Source organism: Zingiber officinale, chromosome 9B (genome assembly GCF_018446385.1).
Source record: "Zingiber officinale cultivar Zhangliang chromosome 9B, Zo_v1.1, whole genome shotgun sequence".
NCBI classification, from domain to species: domain Eukaryota; kingdom Viridiplantae; phylum Streptophyta; class Magnoliopsida; order Zingiberales; family Zingiberaceae; genus Zingiber; species Zingiber officinale.
This window is the reverse complement of record NC_056003.1, coordinates 120,153,129-120,171,372: the sequence shown is the minus strand read 5'-3', so window position 1 is coordinate 120,171,372 and position 18,244 is coordinate 120,153,129. Positions and strand designations below refer to the sequence as shown.

Sequence of the window (18,244 nt, the reverse complement as noted above, 5' to 3'; positions counted from 1 at the left end):
AGCAGAAGATGAGAGTTGCAGAAATGAGGATGTTGAGGTGGATGTGTGGACATACGAGGATGGACAGAATAAGAAATAAGAGCATTAGAAAGAGTCAGAGTTGCATTTATTGAGGGAAAACTCCGAGAAATATGTTAAAGATGGTACGGGCATGTATTTAAACGACCAATAAATGCTCTAGTTAGACGATGTGAAACTATGATAAATACGCATATCAGAGAAGAAAGAGGAAGACTCAAAAAAACTTGGTTAGCAAATATAAAATAAGATAAAATTTATTTAAGTATAGATGATGATATAGTAGGAGATAAAACTCAATAACATAAAAGAATCCATATAGTTGACCCACCTAGTAAGATAAGGCTTAGTTATGGTTGTTGTTACAAAATTATTTATAATCTCATATATAAAATAATTATATTATATCTTTTCCTTTTAAATTTTTTCTACCAATTTTAATTTCACCAATTCTAAATCCAGTTAATACTTACATTCATTGACAATCCAATGGTGATACAAATTCTCACTATTATAATTCTAATTCTAAATCTACTCTATTGATATCATTTAGTTCGTCCTACGAGGTACACAATAACAACGATCACTCTTATCCTACTATATAGATCCTTCTATCATTGAGCTCTATCCCTACTATATCATCTATATTTAAATAATTTTTATCTTATTTTATTATTACTAACAAAGTCTTTTTTTATTTTTTTCATTTAATATGTATATTTGTCATAATTTCGCATCGTCTAACTGAAATATTTATTGGTCGTCTAAGTATATATTTATACCATCTTAAATGTGTCTCTCGATATTTTCTCTCGATAGATATAACCTTGACTCTCTCTAATATTTTTATTTCTTATCTTGTACATCCTCCTCGTATGTCCATATATCCACCTTAACATCCTCATCTTTACAACTCTCATCTTGTGTTCATGTGCTTAAGTCATAGCGCAACATTCAGCACCATATAACAGAACAAGTCTAACCGTCATTTTCTAATTTTTTTTTTTTAATTTTTAGAGACACTTTACGATCACGTAGAAAATCTGACGGTCTCATCTATTTCCACTACAGTTCCATAGGAAGTAGAATAAGGTAATGAAAGTTACATGTTGGGTTGAACTTCAGCCTTAATATCCTTTGGTAATTGAGATAAGAAGGGAACTAATGAAAGCACATCACAATCTGAAAAATTAGAAATCTAAATCACTCATTGGGAATGAATGCCACATCTTTGTCCCATAAAGATTGGAAAGGGGATGGGAATCAACTCCCAACTTGTCCTTTCTACTAGTGTTTCTTATCGTCCCCTTATCCAAAACATATATTGTTTTGATATTTAGTTCTTAACAAACAAAATGAGGTATGGGTGCAACCAATTGACGATTTATAATTTTAATCCATAAGGAAAGGTTTCGAAAGGTCAGAAGAAATATAGGCTAAATGCAAACTTGATTCTGCACATCAAAAGGTAAAATACTAGTATACATAGGATACTTCCACCTAACTAAGTCATGAAGGGGCATCAAATCCTACTCTCTTAGCACAAGCAACACTGCTATATCCTTGCTTTTCGACTAATTTATTTCCAGTATCTGAGTAACCAAAAACGATACTAATCTAATCTAAGTTAGAATATAAGTAGCAAACAAAAACAACACTAACCTAAATTTTAAATGCTTTTGCAAAGTCATATGCACAAGTCTTAGATGGCACAAACTGACTTGCTTCATTATGTCTTTCCATTTCACAAAATAACCCTGCTTGTTCATCATCTCATAGCTCATTTACGATTCCGAGAATACATAGCAACTTCATCTCATTGTAACTTGGAAAATTGATGTCTCTATGGTGTTGAGAATTACAAGATACACCTGCAATTTCCATAGTCCAGAAAAAAAAAACATGAATCCAAAAGCAGGGAATGGCTTGCATGCTTACCACATAAATACCAGAGCTTGGATAGGTTTAGTATGCTCATGAAAAGATTAGATCACAACATTGAGCAGAGTTGTTACTGTAGCTAACTAAACTCATCCAAAGATGGAATGCTCAGGACCTACCATACTTATCCACATAAGCCTGCAAATGAGGAAAAATAAAGAGTAAACATTGAATCTTAAAAAAAAGTTGAAGGTCATGATTATAAATGCCAGAATAGAAAGTTGACCTCCACTAGTTTTAAAAGTTTTGGCCTGGAAGATAATAGATATTGGTCTATTGCATCTGGGCCATTAGGGACTTGATGTGGTTGTAGTGCACCCAAGACTTTCTCAGCTGCCTTCTTAGCTATTAGCTTATGAGTATCCTTATTCAAGCGACCTTCCTTCCATGATGGTTTTAGCAATTTCTTCAAATAATCTACCAAAGCAGCATGGAAAATCTTCATTTCCTTTGATTCCCTAGCACTTTTTACCTTTTCTATGCTGCTATTATCCCCAAGTTCTGACTTATCAACACGTGGATGAATAGCTAAATCAGGGATCTGTCCTTTCTCTTCAGCATTTGTAGTAAGGCCAGGTGAGATAGCAGTAGTGTTGATGGAACATTCGTGCATTGGTTTGCTCGTACCAAGAATTCCTACAGTAGCTGAGGTAAAAGAATTCACAGATCTGGTGGCATCGTATACTGATTTAGAATCTCCAGCTATAGGAGCACCAACTGGATGCTGACTTTGTGAACTTCCAAGAGTACCTTTTGGAGAAGCAGAAGGTGAAACTTGTTTTGAATGGTCAATACTGTCGATAAAGGGATCATATTGGCTATCACAATAGGATTTAATAAAAGGTGCAAGGGAAACTGAGGGTCGGAAAGGTACAGAGGTTTCCCAAGTATTCTCTTCAAGCTTTTGTGGCAGACCAGAAAATGACAGAGAATCCCCACTTAAGCCAGAAGTGTAAGAATCATGAAGCATGAAATGGCTCTGCTGATATTCTCTAGCAAGGTCATCTGGCTTTTTTCTAATAGAATAGATGTCACAGCTATCATTATGAACATTAAGTGGCATAGAGGATCCACCCACAACATAATTAGATTCTGACGCCAATGGATTCTTAATCAAAGATTCTCTCGAGAATGATGCATCATATCTATGCATTCCACTAGGCATTTCATTGTACATCATCCCTGACAAATGACGAGATGAAATTTCAACACTGGCTGAGCGTCTATCTGGAAAATTGTTACTACAATCATGATGAACTGGCACATCTGTTACTGGGCATTTTCCTAGTAAGATTGTCTGTCTTACTCCATCCACTGGAAAATGCTCACTATTCTTAGATGTGAACTGGGAAAATCCATGCACCTCCCCACCATATGTGCGCACAAGGGATCTTTGCAAAAGAAAATCTGATTTTGTTGAATTCCCTACATTTGGCATGACTATCGAATCAAAGATCAACCATATCATAGTTTAGTAAATAAATAAGTATTCCTTCATGTAGTCTAAGGGAGAATTTGCACAGCATATCTTCATACTTCATACCTTTGCAATAAATGGAATCTTCAGTGGTACCCTTATCTTCCTGTATCTCCTGACTAACATAGCCAACCACCTCTTTCTTGTGAAGAAATCTACAAGAGCTTCCCTTGATGCACCAGCCTCTAGCAAAAAAGTCGCATATAATTGCAGGATTTTTACTTGCATGCTCATTCTGGACACAAGGAGAGGAGCTCCTTGGTCTTCTTTGTGAAGTAGGCTGACTGAAATAGATACTGATTAGCTAATCTGTCTAAATTAAGGATAATAGAGTAAAGGAAAGATAAAAAGAGAACCGTGCAATCATGATGCTACATGAGTTCTAACTTACACAGAGTTGGCTATTGTAACTAGCAATCCAGCAAACATCTAATAACCAGTGGCACAAATCCTTCAGCAAACATATTGTGAACACTATTCTAATTTATCTGGAAGGACTTGACTATCATAACTAGCATTAACTAATATAACATCCAGCCATGGTGTATTAAATCCTAGGTAATCATTTCATTTTTGGGATTTCCTCTCGCATATGACCATCTTTTAGTTCACTAATATTGAGCTTCTGTTGAGTAGGATAAAGACTAATGATTACCATCAGCTCCAAATCATAATGACATCTAGCCTTGAATATCTGTGTGAAAAGTGATTTTAGAAATTTTGCTCAAGTTGACTATTTAAGTTTTTCCGAGAGCCTTACCTGAGATCTCCATTATTGTTTTCAGAAATCTTTTTGATATGTAACTTAGATGGAGAGTCATTGCCAAGGTTGTCACCCCTAAGATACTCAGTCTGAGAATTGATTGAATTTACAGAAGATTTCTCGGAATTGGAAGAAAGCAACATTGGTTCCTTGCAACAGCCTTCATGCGTTTTGCTTGTATCTACATGAAAGGGACAATGACAAAGATTGGTCAAACATCATCAGGGAAAAGGAGGATGACACCAATTCCAAAGATAATAAATTTCCAAGGTAAAGTAGAGATAGATCCATTTACTTATTCAATGAAGTTGTCCAAAGGTGATTAGGAAATAGGAAAAGGTAGAAAAGGTTTTCTTAAAAAATAAATACTTAGAATCAAGGGTGGCTACCATGGTTCCATAGTGTAAATATATATCTGCATTGGATTCAGTTGCAGTTTCTGTTGAAAAATTAATTAATTAATTAATTAATTAACCTGAGTTAGATAGTCGTCAGAACTTAAATCACTTATGACCTAACTAATGACATCTCATACATGAGATCGAAGTATGTCATATAGAAATATGCCATGACAATGCAAAAAACATCCATAATTATGCACAACTTTGATAATATTCCATAATGATCATTTGATTCTTCATATACATGATCTGCATACATCCTGTGAGCATGGGTTTTAGTTAATACTAGTTAGTTGCTAATACATTGCAAGGCAAGTGTGTTATGTACATATTGCTATCAGACCTTATTAGATCTAATTGACTAATGCAACACATCCCAAGTTTCTAGTTGGTATGGGAGCACAGTTTGTCACAAACATATTGAGCTCTAGGACCACCCACAAGACTTGGTCAATATATTTTTCAATTGATTATTAGATGCCAATAAAATACATAATGACTCCTTAGATTGCACTCTCAGACAAAATGAAAATTTATTATATGTTTTTCCTTTTTATGGAATACTGGCCAGAGATTATATGCATTACTTTATCAAAATATAACTTTATTATTATAACACCCAACTCTCTCTTTAGTTCTTTGAGTCAAAGAAACTCACATATGGAAAGAAGCATCCTCAATTGCCATGGCACTTGATTTTGCCACTACATTTATTTTTCTGCACCAAGATATTAAATCTCCAACCAGACAACTAGTTCCCAATGCCACACTATTGTTTCACCTATTATGGCCAATCTCAAACCAGAATTAGATAGAGCCTATGAGACAGAATGGGAATCTTAACTGAAGCCAAAGTAGAAATAAACAGGGATAAGGAAGCATAAGAGATGTAATGAGAAAGGCAAGTGGTGCACTTACAAATGCCTTCCATTATAGGAATGGGAAGGTTAAGTTTGGATGTACAATACGAGATTATAGAGGATTTTAGAAGGGGAATAGAATCTTAATGAGCAGATGTACGACCAGATTATGGGCATGTAGGCTCGTAGTAGCTTAGTTTATAATGTCAAACATTCTAGAATAAAAGATGGTGGCATAGACAGTGGAATAGGAATAGAAGTGCCTCATCTACATACTCAGATGAGGCAGCTAGATAGAAGAAATGGGAATATTCTTAAAAAATGTAATAACGACTAAAACGAAAGCCCTAAGCAACTTGGGTGAATAGTAATAATACCCTTAGAGAATACCAGAGTAAGATAAACTTAATAGACTGGTAACAATTTATCTTTACTCAATAATATGAAATTGACAAAACAAGTGCACTGGAACACATGGAGAAAGACTATATGTGGCATCACAATGAAAAAAAATAGAAAATAAAACTATATCACCAAGAAAGAAGAGGGCATACACTTTATAAGATAACATGTTCCGAGAATAAAGTCATCCTAAAACTACAAAAGGACTCTCATATGAAGGATAAAGGTATAACCAATGCCTATTCTTTCCTTTTGCAATGTTGTTCTATTGAGGTGCATAAGAGAAAGTTCATTGATAGAGAATCCATGGTTTAAAATTTCGTATTGTGTCGGGCGAAATTTGTTGTTCTGCTCGACGACCGACATTGCAAGGTCACGGAGGCGCCACACGTGAGGTTGCGGAGGCAATCGCGAGACATCACATGACACTCGAATGTGAGGCAGCAACAGAGAGGTCGGTCGCAGGCGACATGAAATAAGAAGGGCGACACCAACGTCATTGCTACTTGCATGGATGGAAGGGCAACATTGGTCGTCGGACACTCGGCGAGGCCACGGGACAACGCCTGGGCACGAGGTAGCGAAAACGAAGAAACTTAGGTTAATTAAATTTAGGTTAATAATTTCAATCAACACCTATCTATAAATAGGGATAATCTAAATAGGCTTAGTCAAACCCTAATAAAACTATGCCATTAACCTAATATATATATATATATATATATATATATATATATATATATAGAGAGAGAGAGAGAGAGAGAGAAAAGTAATATGTTAGGCGCCTCCCGTGCGTGCCTAACATATGCAACAGAGTGGGGCACCCCCGCATGGGCCCCACTGTCCCCCTCTATCGCGTCTGTTGGGCACGCACGGGAGGCGCCCAACATATCATAACTCTCTCTCTCTCTCTCTCTCTCTATATATATATATATATATATAGAGAGAGAGAGAGAGTTATGGACAACCTCACATATAAACAATACACACACATATTGTTTCTTTTAATTTCCAAAATATATAATAAAAAATCGATTTATTTATTTACCATATAGAGACATATTATGGACGAACTCACTGCACATATTCAAGACACAGTACCGTAGTGTATATTGTTTGCAGATGATATTGTTTTGGTAAAAGGGAAACACTAGAAGGAAAATGTTTTTGGCTTAGTAGAATAAAGACAGAATATATGGAATTTAAGTTTAGCAATATTAAATATAACGAGACAATTGTTAAGATAGGAGATGACGAGTTGCCTAGAACCGAGAGCTTTAGATATTTAGGATCATTTTTCCAAAATGATGGAGGAATTGAGAGAGATGTTTTACATAGAATACAAGTAGGATGGTTGAAATGGAGGAGAGTTGCAGAGATGATGATGTTAAGGTGGATGTGTGGACAGAATAAGAAATGAGAGAATTAGAGAGAAAGTCAGAGTTGCATTTATTGAGGGAAAACTCCACACGTTTAAGATGGTACGAATATGTACTTAAACGATCAATAAATCCTCTAGTTAGGCGATGTGAAACTAAGACAAATATGCATATCAAACAAGGAAGAGAGACCAAAAAAGACTTCGTTAGCAACAATAAAACAAGATAAAATTTATTTAAATATAGATGATGATATAGTTGGAGATAGAGCTTAATGGCAAAAAATGATCCATATAGCCGACCCCACCTATTGGGATAAGGCTTGGTTGTTGTTGGTGTATTTACCATATAGAGACATCGTGATCTTGCATTTATTTTCCTTTTTTAAAAAAAATATATTTTTTTTGTATTTTAAATTTTTTAAATATTTAGGTTTAATTTTTTTTTTAATTAATAGATTTGATATTAAAAAATATTGAAACCATATCCAGATAGTAGGACGCGATATCGAAATCATATCGTTCCTATCATAAACAGCAATTCCAATACAAGTTGAGATTTTAAACTATGAGAGAATCCCTTGATTAGAACAAAAAGATTAAAGGGTACTAGAATACTTTTTGACATTTTCAAAGGCATGAATTAGTGCATCCCATGAACTTTCTAGCAGAGATCTTAGAAAAAGTGTCACTCTACACACCACTAGCAATTCTTCATGGGAAGCAATAAATAAGCTTTGGAATGGATTTTATTTTAGAGCCCTCTGACCAACGTAAGTCATGACTCCATGCTAGCAATTGTAGATAGATTTTCTAACATGACATTTTATTCCCTGTCAAAACACCTCATATAGCTAAGTTGTTTTTTAAAATTACATAGGTTACACACATTAATAGTGCCAAATAGGAATTTGAAGTTGGTTAGTTATTTTTAAAATATCCTATGTAGTTTGGAACTCATCCTAAATTTTTATTTGTATTTCATCTGCAGATTGATGGGAAAACTGAAGTTCTTAATCATAGTTTAAGAAATCTACTTACATGTCTAGTAGGAGAAGAATTAAAAATTATAATTTTACCCTATTGTAATGAGCTTTATAAAATACATATAGATGCACATCATAAACAAAAGAAGCATGCAAGACACTGTCTTTATCTATAGATGCCTTGAGAACATTCCTTAAAACACTCGTCAAAAGTTTCATGCCAGTTCCACTACCTTTTATGCATTATGAAAAACGTAAGTTGAAAAAAATAAGTTACAAGGACCTTATATGATAAACTTACTAGCTCAATTAAACATTACTCAACATTAATAAATTTTTCAATACAACATTTAATATCATATCAAGAAGTCGCCTTCTTTGTTTTTGATTTTCCCACAAATCATACTCGTAGATTCCTATAGTATCAACACCAACTTGCCTCTCTCATCACAATTGAGAGGGTCATTGATACATAAATTGTGCTAGCTCCCTATGGAAGGACTCAAAAGATACTTACTGTAAGGACTTCTAAATATAGAAGATGTACGGATAAAAAAAATTGGATCATAATATAAGCCCAGTGGACGAAGCTCCCGCCAATGCACCCGAGAAGGGTCAAACCATATTATAACAAAAGGTGATTACGCTCACCCCAGGCGCCCCTCACAGCCCGTCCCCAGGTTATGTGAAGGGATATAAATCACGGGGTCAGCTTATAGCCAACCGCCAAGTTGGCTAGGGTTGGGTGGGATTTTTTTTCCCGAGGACATGCGCTCAGACCACATTGAATCTATTGTACGCGGCCTTACCCTACATTACAAGAGGTTGTTTCCATGATTCGCTGCAACAACTTTACCATCACGGTCACTCTTAATACACATTGAGTTAAGTTCTTGGTGAGTAAGAATTTTCTCTTTTAACTTACCTCAGTTGTTTATTAGAAATTTTTGGGGGGATAAGCTAGGTTGTATTAATACAAAGACCTTATTAAAGGGGTTAATTAATAATATTTTCTAATTAGGTGAGTTTAATGAGTTAAAATTGTTCTCAGGCATCAACAATTAAAAGAAAACCCATTTTTTTAATCTCACTTAAAATATTATAGTTTTTCTATTTATTTCAAAGGCAAAACTTTCCAAAACAAATAGTGTTTGTTCAATTCTCAAGCATAAGAGATGCAGGATTATGGCCTACAAAATAGTTTTGCTGAGCTTGTACTTTAAGTTGTAGGTTCAAAAGAATTTCTAGTTAATCATAAAAGGGAAAAAACTAAAAACTAATTTCTTCATCGATCTCCAAGATACAAACATCAGAAAAGGAAGTTTGATTAAGAATTGTCAGACCCTCAGCTTATTGAATTGCATGTAATTTTTCTTTAAATCATAGACATCCGCTAAATGCTGCCCACTCAATCTTATTGATGAAGCAGAATAATCTAAATAGCAATTCTATAAGCTATATTTTGGCCCTAATAGTTGCTACTATATGCTTCTTAGTTCTTAATAAAAGGAAATTCTCAGAAAATAATACAGGTCACAACATTGAAGGAAAAAACACAATGCATAATTTCTATTGTAATTTTAACTTGTGTTATTATTTCAAGTTGAGCTTAAGATGGATAAGATCAAATAGATTGAATATAATTCAGCTTTATGCCTTCTAGTCAAAAACATATTGTGTGCTAAAATGTTACCTAATAAAACCCTTTAATAGCGAGCCCAATGCAACCGGATGATAAAACCTAGGGAAGAAAGTGAGGACTTGAACCTAACAGTCCATAGTTAGGCCAGATAGAAGGGTATATGCAGCTTTGAAGAATTGTGCATCTTCCTCTAAATGAACGTAGCTAGGACCTGCTAGTAGTTGTTCAAGTGGATTTGGACAACTATCATCCTGACACTCTGCCTTCTCCTTAATGTTCTACCAAAAAGCTATGGAAGCAACCCTTGCCGTTTGCTATAAACTAAAACATACATTCTAGCAGTTCAAAGCACAATAATTGGAATGAGGAAAATCAGTAATCAGTATAAAAGGATTCAAAAAGAAAGGGATTTTAAAATTGAGAAGAATAAAGATAGGTAAATGATAGGACCCCAGGTCCTATCTCATGGGAAATCAGAGAAAAGAGGAAAATTGGAAAAAGAATAATCACTTCTAGGGGATCAACCTCCAACAATCAAACTAATTTGATTAATTCATTTCTAATGTTTTCGTTCAAAAACTACATAATGTCTCTATATATAGGCAAATAAGAGATCTTGTCAACACAAGAATTAATAATAATAATAATAATAATTAATCTAATGACCTATTCTAAAGGATAATATTTTGAAAGAGAATTAATAATAATAAATCTAACAACCTATTCTAAAACTAATATTTTGAAGGGGTTATTTGAATATGCCTATTTGGGATTGTATCATTCCACCGTCCTTCAAAACAACCTTATCCTCAAGGCAATCTTTTTTTTTTTCAATAACTTGAATAGACCTCCTTTTGACAAAGTGATAACTTATGATAGACAAATATCCTTTTATGATTCTTCCTTGAGCCAGAAGCCCCAATAGATATGCCTAAAATTCTTTGACAATGAGGCGTATTGTGTTGAGCCTTCATTGCGAGTTCATGAGTATGCCAATATTTTCTTTTGGAAGAGTGACTTTTGCATTGAATCTTCCTCAACAAGTTATGACAAGAATAATCTACACCATGCATACACTGTGAAATAGTTAGCGTATTGAGATGTCTTGTAGCATCTTTTCTTTGAGTAGAAGCAAGTTCAATAATGTCGTTCCATGGAAATTGCTTGATGTTGTTGATGAGGGCAACATATTGTTGCTTTGTTCTCTTGAATGATGAAAATAGAGATTGTTGTGGATGAAATACGCTCACAAAGAGGCTTTAGAGTAAAGAATTCAATATAGGTGTTGCGATTATTGTGATAGATGAATTCTTTCTAACAATTATAAAAAATTATATTCTTATATAACTTGTCTCTATAATTATCTTGTCATTTGTTCCTTTACTATATCTCTTCTACTAGTATTCTTTTCCAATTGAACTTCAACCTTAATTATATTATCACAAATCATCTCGGACAATGAATTGCTCACAAATTTATTATTTTTCTATTCTTTTCAAAGCTCTTTTCTTCTCGCAATCATGCAAAGGATTATTCAACTTTTACTATACAAGGATAGTACATCTTAACCTTCTTTTTTGGATGTTAGGATAAAACCCTTTAATAAAAGTATTCAATAATTTTTGCTCTGGCCAACCACAAGTTTGGTTAAAGAGTTGGAGAAAGCGATTATGATATTTTATGACACCTCATCTGCATTCTCATATTCTTAAGGGATGAAATGGGTGAGAAGACCATCTACAAACTCCTCCCATGATGCAAATCCATGCATGAATAGAATAATTGATACCATTGAAGAGTCTCCCCTTCTAAATGCAAAGAAGTTATCTTCACCTTCGAATCATCTAGAATGCCTTGTAGGAGAAAAATCTTTCATCTCTCGAAATAAGGGAATTCGTCTTTTGTCTCATAGGATTGATGCTTTGTTGCTATATGAAACCTTAATGGCATCGCATTAGAATTGGCCAAGTATATTTTTTTAATAATATTTTTTATTCTTCTAATATAAAAAAACAAATAAGAAAAAAGTAAAGTAACTTTTTTTAAATAAAATCATAACCATGTTGGGAGATTTAGGCTCGAGTTGTTGAAGATTCCGATGCCAGCAATGGATATAACTGATGTTATGGGATGATGATAACAATTGTGTTAAGGATGATAGCAACGATGATGGTGGTGAGGAACCTAGCTCTAATACTAAGTTGATAGGACTCACACTCTATCTCATAGGAAATAACAGAAAAGGGAAAAGGAGAAGATCATTTGGAGGGGATATTAGCCTCCGATTATCAAACCAATTTAATTAATTCATTTCTATTGTTTTCTTCCTAAGGGTATATAATGTCTTTGCATATCTAAATATCATCTCCACGCTTTTCCTAGTCATTTGCTGTAAACTAAAACATACATTCTAGCAGTTCAAAGGCCAATAATTGGAATGAGGGAAATCAGTAATCGGCAGTATGAAAGGACAGACGAAAGATAGGCAAAGGGGGCAAACCATCGTCGTGGTGGCCAGGCAAATCGGAGCCACCGCCGCCTCCTTTTCCTTCCACCTCATCTACCTCGATCTCTTGCACTCGTTCCTCTTCCACCACCTCCTCGCCCGCTTCGTCGCACTCTCTCTGGTCTTCAAGGAAGGACTCATCGCCGTCGCCGGCCGAGAGGGCATCGACCTCCCCCGATGGATCGGTGGCAGAATCAGCGGATGCCTTCGTCGAGCGTTTCGGCATCCCTAACGGCGACTCCCTAACGACGACGCCTGCAAGCGTCTTGCGGCGGCCGCAGCGGCTGCGAAACGGGGCGAAGGCGAACAAGGTTGGGAATCGCAGTTCGCAGACAGACTTTCTCTTATTTTAAATCAGATTGGTCAAAAGAATGTTTCCTGGGCGCTGCTCCGTGTGCTCCTCACTAATCTTATGGTCCCCTAATTATAAAGTATTATTGGAAAAAATTGGGAAAAAAAAATATTTTTTACTCCAGCACTTTGTTAGTTTTTTTCACTGAGGCTGGATTTTTTGGACCATTTTTTTTTGTGATCTAAAAAATGTATCATTCATATTTATGATTGGATCATGGTCGTGATCTGACCGTAAATCATTATGATCTCTTCCTGGGTTCATCGTCCTTATCAGGTTATAGTTTTTGTTCGGAGCGGGCGGCCTTTGGAGAACACCCTTGCTCAGCGCCCAGTAACCTAGCTACTTATCCATCATCGGAGGCTTTCGGACGGCCTCCGACTGTCCGCTCCGAACAAAAATTATAATCTGATGAGGACGATAAACTCAAAAAGGGATCACAACCATTTGTGGTCGGATCGCGACCAACCATTTGTGGTCGGATCGCGACCAACCATTTGTGGTCGGATCGCGGCCGCGATCCGACTGCAAATATGAGTGGTACATACTTTGGTCCGCGATCCGATCACAAATGCGAATGACACATCTTCTAAATCACAAAAAAATGATCTAGAAGATCTGTGCTCTTTTTCACTATGAGGACCCTTTTAAAAAAAAATTACTGCCAAACATATATTTTAATATAAATATAATTTATGTATATTATTATCAACTGAGTTAAATAAAAAAAATATTAAACTGGTTTATTTTAACACATTAGCATATCAATTAAATTAAAATAATAGATGGAATCTATCACTTATGCTCACTCAAAAATCAACTTTCAAAATATTTATTCCCACTTGAAATTAAAATCTTGATTTTCTTGTTCGTATTGCTCGGAGTTTAAGGAACCAGATGACATTCAATTCTCTTACTGAAATAACTAACCCCTTTCTTTTTGGGGGTTACATTGTCAACTATAAATTGGCAGCCACCTTAAACCTGAGAAAATAATTGAATTTCAAGAAAAAGACAAGAAAGGAAAAGGAGATTCAAGAACAATTGTATTTGGAATTTTTTTAGACTCTTTTTCTTTAATAATTTAGTGATTTCTACAATATCCTCCCAAGCAGACTACAAGAGAAATCTACTGCTTTCCTGAATCAAAGAAACACAGTCAAAAAGGATCTTGGAGGGAAACAAAGAATGGAATGACAATGATAGAAGAAGGATCGTCACGCGGCGGCGGCTAAGAGAGCAAGTTGGATGCACTCTCAGGGCTGGTTCGAGTTTGGTCTTGCACAGTGTGATGCTTCGTCATTTGGACATCTCGTGTGAAGCGCGACTTGGCATAGGGAGCTTCCCTGGCTACAAGAGAATGAGAGATGTTTCAAGTTACAGAAAGGCAACTAGAGTAGCAATCCTTTAGACACTCACAAGCAGCAATCTTTTGCGCGCGAAGGATGTTCGCCCTTCTTTTCCACCAGATAAGAACACAAAGGAGGATTAGCAGCAGTCCGAACAAAGCCCCGAAAGCAATTCCAAGTTTAGCAGCGAGGGAAAGATGAGGGCCGCAGGCTCGTAACCCAGGAATCCCACATAAACCTGCATTGCCAGTGAAACTGTAGATTCCATGGTAAGCATCCAATATCGAAAACTGTATACTATATCAATTACCACAAACATATCGACGACTATATATTTCTTCAAAAGCTATAAAGAGCCATGTGATAGGCAAAGAGCATAAAACCGAGGAATGGAAAAGGTAGTTCATACAATGAGACATTTCAATCTTTATTAGTCTAAAGAGTAGTCATACTTCGTGCCGACTGTGGAATTGATTACACAGCTTGATTCTTGAGTATTTATGCAACTAGAAATTAAATAATGGCATTAGATACTTCATCAGCTCTTTGTCCTTTTCCAAATGAATTTGTATAACTTTTTACTGAGATGGATTTATGTGATGACATAATTCACCATGCCACTACCACCACACCAAGTGATACTACGCTAACTTCTGCACGACCTCTTGTATTCTGGCCTCACTAACCACCAAATTATTTTCGAAGCATAACCTGATAGTAGCGACTATTTGTGTCTCCATCATCTAATACATCTTCCAATGGATATCGGTCCTATCTGATGGCTTACTCTTTTCTCTGCTGATTATAGTATTAATGAGTTTAGAATATGAAATCACCTCATCGTAAAACTGCCTGACAAAAATCATCTCTCACCTTGTTCAACTGAGAAACTCCACCAACATACCAAGATGATAAATAGCAATTCGCAAGAGAAAGAACAAAAATGATAATCTGATTTTATGCATGCTTATTCCACAAGAGAAGACAAGCTTGTATAACGTGCAAGAAGAATTTGAGAAAAATGTGGACAGATAAATAGCTACAATATTGTGTGCAAAATATCTCTTTCTCCTTAGGGTCTTCCCTTAACACCAACAGAAAACACAAAAAAACCACACCTCAAACACTCACTCACTCACATAAAAAGTTGTTCAAATAAAAAAAAAGGATCCTTCTACAAGTTTTACAATCTAACAAACTTTTCACACACCATAAGGCGTCATCATGATTCAGGTTTATAAACGTTAATATTAATTCTCTCCAATAGTTGTCACCGTATTTAAGACAGAAAATAACCCAGAATAGGGTTCTGTCATGGATATGGATAGGTCATGCCCGCAGCTCCTTTGCCATGCACAAGCATGGGAATGGGCCAAATCCAACAGATGTTGATTTAAGGCCACTAGAATCCAATCAAGTTCAATATGTTCACCCACAAATTGCTAGAAGGAGAGTGTTCAATATAAATATATAGATTTTTGCAATTGTTAACAAGTCACTCAAAAAACATGGTACCACCACGTTAGTGGCTCCCTCACGACTACCCCGTGCCATTAAGAGAGAGTTCAACAGAAACTCAAATTAACAAGTGCATGAGCAGAGGTCCATAAAGGTGATAAAATCCCCTGTCGAGTTTTGAACTACTACCATCATTATCCCATGCACTTACCAACTGAGCCAGCCCTAGGGGTTGTTAACAAGTCACTCAAAAAAAAGATAGATCCGCTACCTTAGCGGCCCCCTAGTGCCGGCCCCAGGGATATGGAGGGAGGTACATGCAGGTAGGCCATAGGCGCATGGTGGGGTAAATCTCAAGTCGTCAGTTACTGAGAATCGACCCCTGCCATTACGCCATAGATGTCATGCGTCCACCATCTGCGCTACACCCTGGGGGTTGTTAACAAGTCACTCAAGCTTCTAGGACAAGTGAATCAAATTAAGCATAGTATGGCTGGCCTTACATGACCAAATAGGGGGCATCCTAGGTCTGCTTATATTAAGAGCGTGCCCCTCTGTACTCATTTAGGGATGGAATGGGCTCCATCTCACATGAATAAAAAGGGGATTACCTAGCAATTCCATACTGAAAATGCAAGTATTTTGCTGCAACCTATTAAAGCCAATATGCAGCAAAATATGTCTCTAGCTCAAAAGAAATCAAAAAACATATTAGACAAATTGTTTCTGAAGAATCACCTAACAGCATAATAATAACTATAAAACATCATAGATAGATAAACATCAGGAACTAATTTTCTCAAATGGAGTTATTACTTGAAGCTAGCCCTGTGAAGTGGCCGTCCTCCAAGATTTGCTGGAACTCTTCCAGATAAATGGTTTCCATTGAGATTCCTATAAGAAAAATACAAATTTCGTATTTAATACATTGGTGATGAACCAACAAATTGAATTATTCTTATCTTTTTACAGTATTTGTAAAGACATCAGCCGGCCAAGGGTCTCAGGAATAGATGCATTGAGTTGGTTGTATGAAAGATCCCTGCAGACAATATTCACATAAATTGATTATCAATGAATTTGTTAACCAAGTCAAAGACTAAGAAAGACATAGGCTGCTATCCTGATTACATTTTAAAAATGTCTTTGTTTCAAAGATAAACCATTTAGCAATCATTATAAGAAACAAAAAAACAGTTATCTCAAACAACTGTGTAAACTTCCCATATAGGAGGTATTGCTCTTAATTGTAGGCAAGGTTCTGCGGCAAGAGCATAAACTACAGGAATTTCAAGAAAGAAACTGATAAAATGGAGTACTAAAATCATCTCAACAGTTCACAAGGCTTGGTAAGCATACATGTAACTATTGTAGCAATAGTTACATACTGCATGTGGTTGCATTAATGAATATATGGAATCAATTAAAAGGATCAAACCTTGCTCTTAAAAAGGCCAACAAATGTTGATGAAATTCAGCTAAATTTTTTATATACTAACATTTTCATACAATTAATTTTGCAAATATTTACAATCTATACCTGACATTTTAGGGCACAAAAAAGTTTATGTTGCATGACTGTAGGAAAGCAGGTATAGGAGTGCAACTGAGTTAGAGGAGACAAACTATATAGATGAAGCGTGATGGATGACATGTGAAGCAAGCCAAGGGCTTGGGTTATCCGAGAGGCGAGTAGAGAAGATGGTCTTGTGGCAAAGGAGCTACAAGGTAAACACTTGACTTGAGAGTTGAGAGACATGTATTGATACTTAGGCGAGGACTTGACCATTAGGATGGTCGTAGCCGACGATCCAATCAATTGAAGAGTGTCATCAATAGACTGGTGGTTGAGTCAACTAAGTAGTTGACTCAAGTAGATTAGCCCACAAATAGAATGTTTTTATTCATGTCTGAGTCGGTCAATTGATGACAGCATCCATTCCACTGATTGTGACTGAATCGATCAGGCAACCAACTCAAGAATAGTTGATGTACTTGAGTCGACGATGTCATTTTGTTCGTGGATGTGTAGATTGGAAAGTGGGATTAGTCAATTAATGACAAGAACCAGTTGAGTGATGGCAGTCGACTGATGGTAAGATTGAGTTAACCGATGCTATAGCAAAAAACCTAGAGAGTCGTTGATATGAAAGAACTATGCGACAACAGCCGAATGAACTAACAACTAATGTACATGGTGGCAAAAGGCGAATACGCTCGCCCCCAGCACCCCCGTCAATCCGTCCCAGGGCCAACACGAAGGAGGTAAATCACGGACGGCTACTAGTATTTGGAATAGTGACTAGCACATAAGGGAGGCATTTACCTCGACATTGCCGAGATTCGAACCCCAGACCTCATGGTGGCAACACCTAATGTGCTAGCCACTAGACCGTCCCGAGGGGACAACAACTAATGTACATGAGTTGATTGAGGGTGCATTTCGGTCGATTGATTGACATTAGCACAACAAAACACTAAACAACAACTGAAGATGAATGAAGGCCATATAAAGGGGTCAAGGAGAACGTTTGAAGGCTATCGTTCTAAGACATATTTGTGGTTAATTTGAGCCTTATCGTACACTCTTCAATCTTGAACTTCACTGGTAATCAACCAAGAGCATGTAAGAGGTTCTTCCGCCTCATAATATTGTCCAAGGAGAAAACATAATGGTGCATTCGAGAGTGATCCACCAAAGTATCATAAAG

General features: G+C 36.2%; 2 protein-coding genes across 2 annotated transcripts in view; both read right to left on the bottom strand.

The window, feature by feature from the left end:
* Window positions 1-1,725: 1,725 nt before the first annotated feature.
* On the bottom strand, window positions 1,726-12,769 carry LOC122024119 (protein FRIGIDA-ESSENTIAL 1-like). The gene is made up of 5 exons (XM_042582670.1): window positions 12,369-12,769; window positions 4,197-4,380; window positions 3,503-3,720; window positions 2,186-3,384; window positions 1,726-2,097 (listed from the first exon to the last, which is right to left on the bottom strand). Exons 1-5 carry the CDS (start codon window positions 12,598-12,600, stop codon window positions 2,068-2,070), a joined length of 1,863 nt encoding a protein of 620 aa, XP_042438604.1. The 5' UTR covers window positions 12,601-12,769; the 3' UTR covers window positions 1,726-2,067.
* A 990-nt stretch (window positions 12,770-13,759) lies between these two features.
* The window catches only part of LOC122023725 (receptor-like protein 4), a 33,067-nt gene continuing 28,582 nt past the window's right edge, over window positions 13,760-18,244 (bottom strand). The window contains exons 6-9 of the mRNA XM_042582009.1: window positions 16,504-16,575; window positions 16,350-16,427; window positions 14,146-14,330; window positions 13,760-14,076 (exon numbers count right to left, since the gene is read on the bottom strand). Of these exons, the coding sequence (XP_042437943.1) occupies window positions 13,958-14,076; window positions 14,146-14,330; window positions 16,350-16,427; window positions 16,504-16,575 (454 nt within the window). The 3' untranslated portion in view covers window positions 13,760-13,957. The remainder of the gene's footprint in view (window positions 14,077-14,145; window positions 14,331-16,349; window positions 16,428-16,503; window positions 16,576-18,244) is intronic.

Bases quoted from the DNA above. Each gene is read 5' to 3' on its own strand.
- LOC122024119 (XM_042582670.1), bottom strand. From the start codon at position 12,600: ATGCCGAAACGCTCGACGAAGGCATCCGCTGATTCTGCCACCGATCCA. The intron at 3,721-4,196 runs GTAAGGCTCTCG...TATCTATTTCAG, and splicing joins AACAATAATGGAGATCTCAG to TCAGCCTACTTCACAAAGAA. The intron at 2,098-2,185 runs GTCAACTTTCTA...CCTCATTTGCAG, and splicing joins AACTTTTAAAACTAGTGGAG to GCTTATGTGGATAAGTATGG.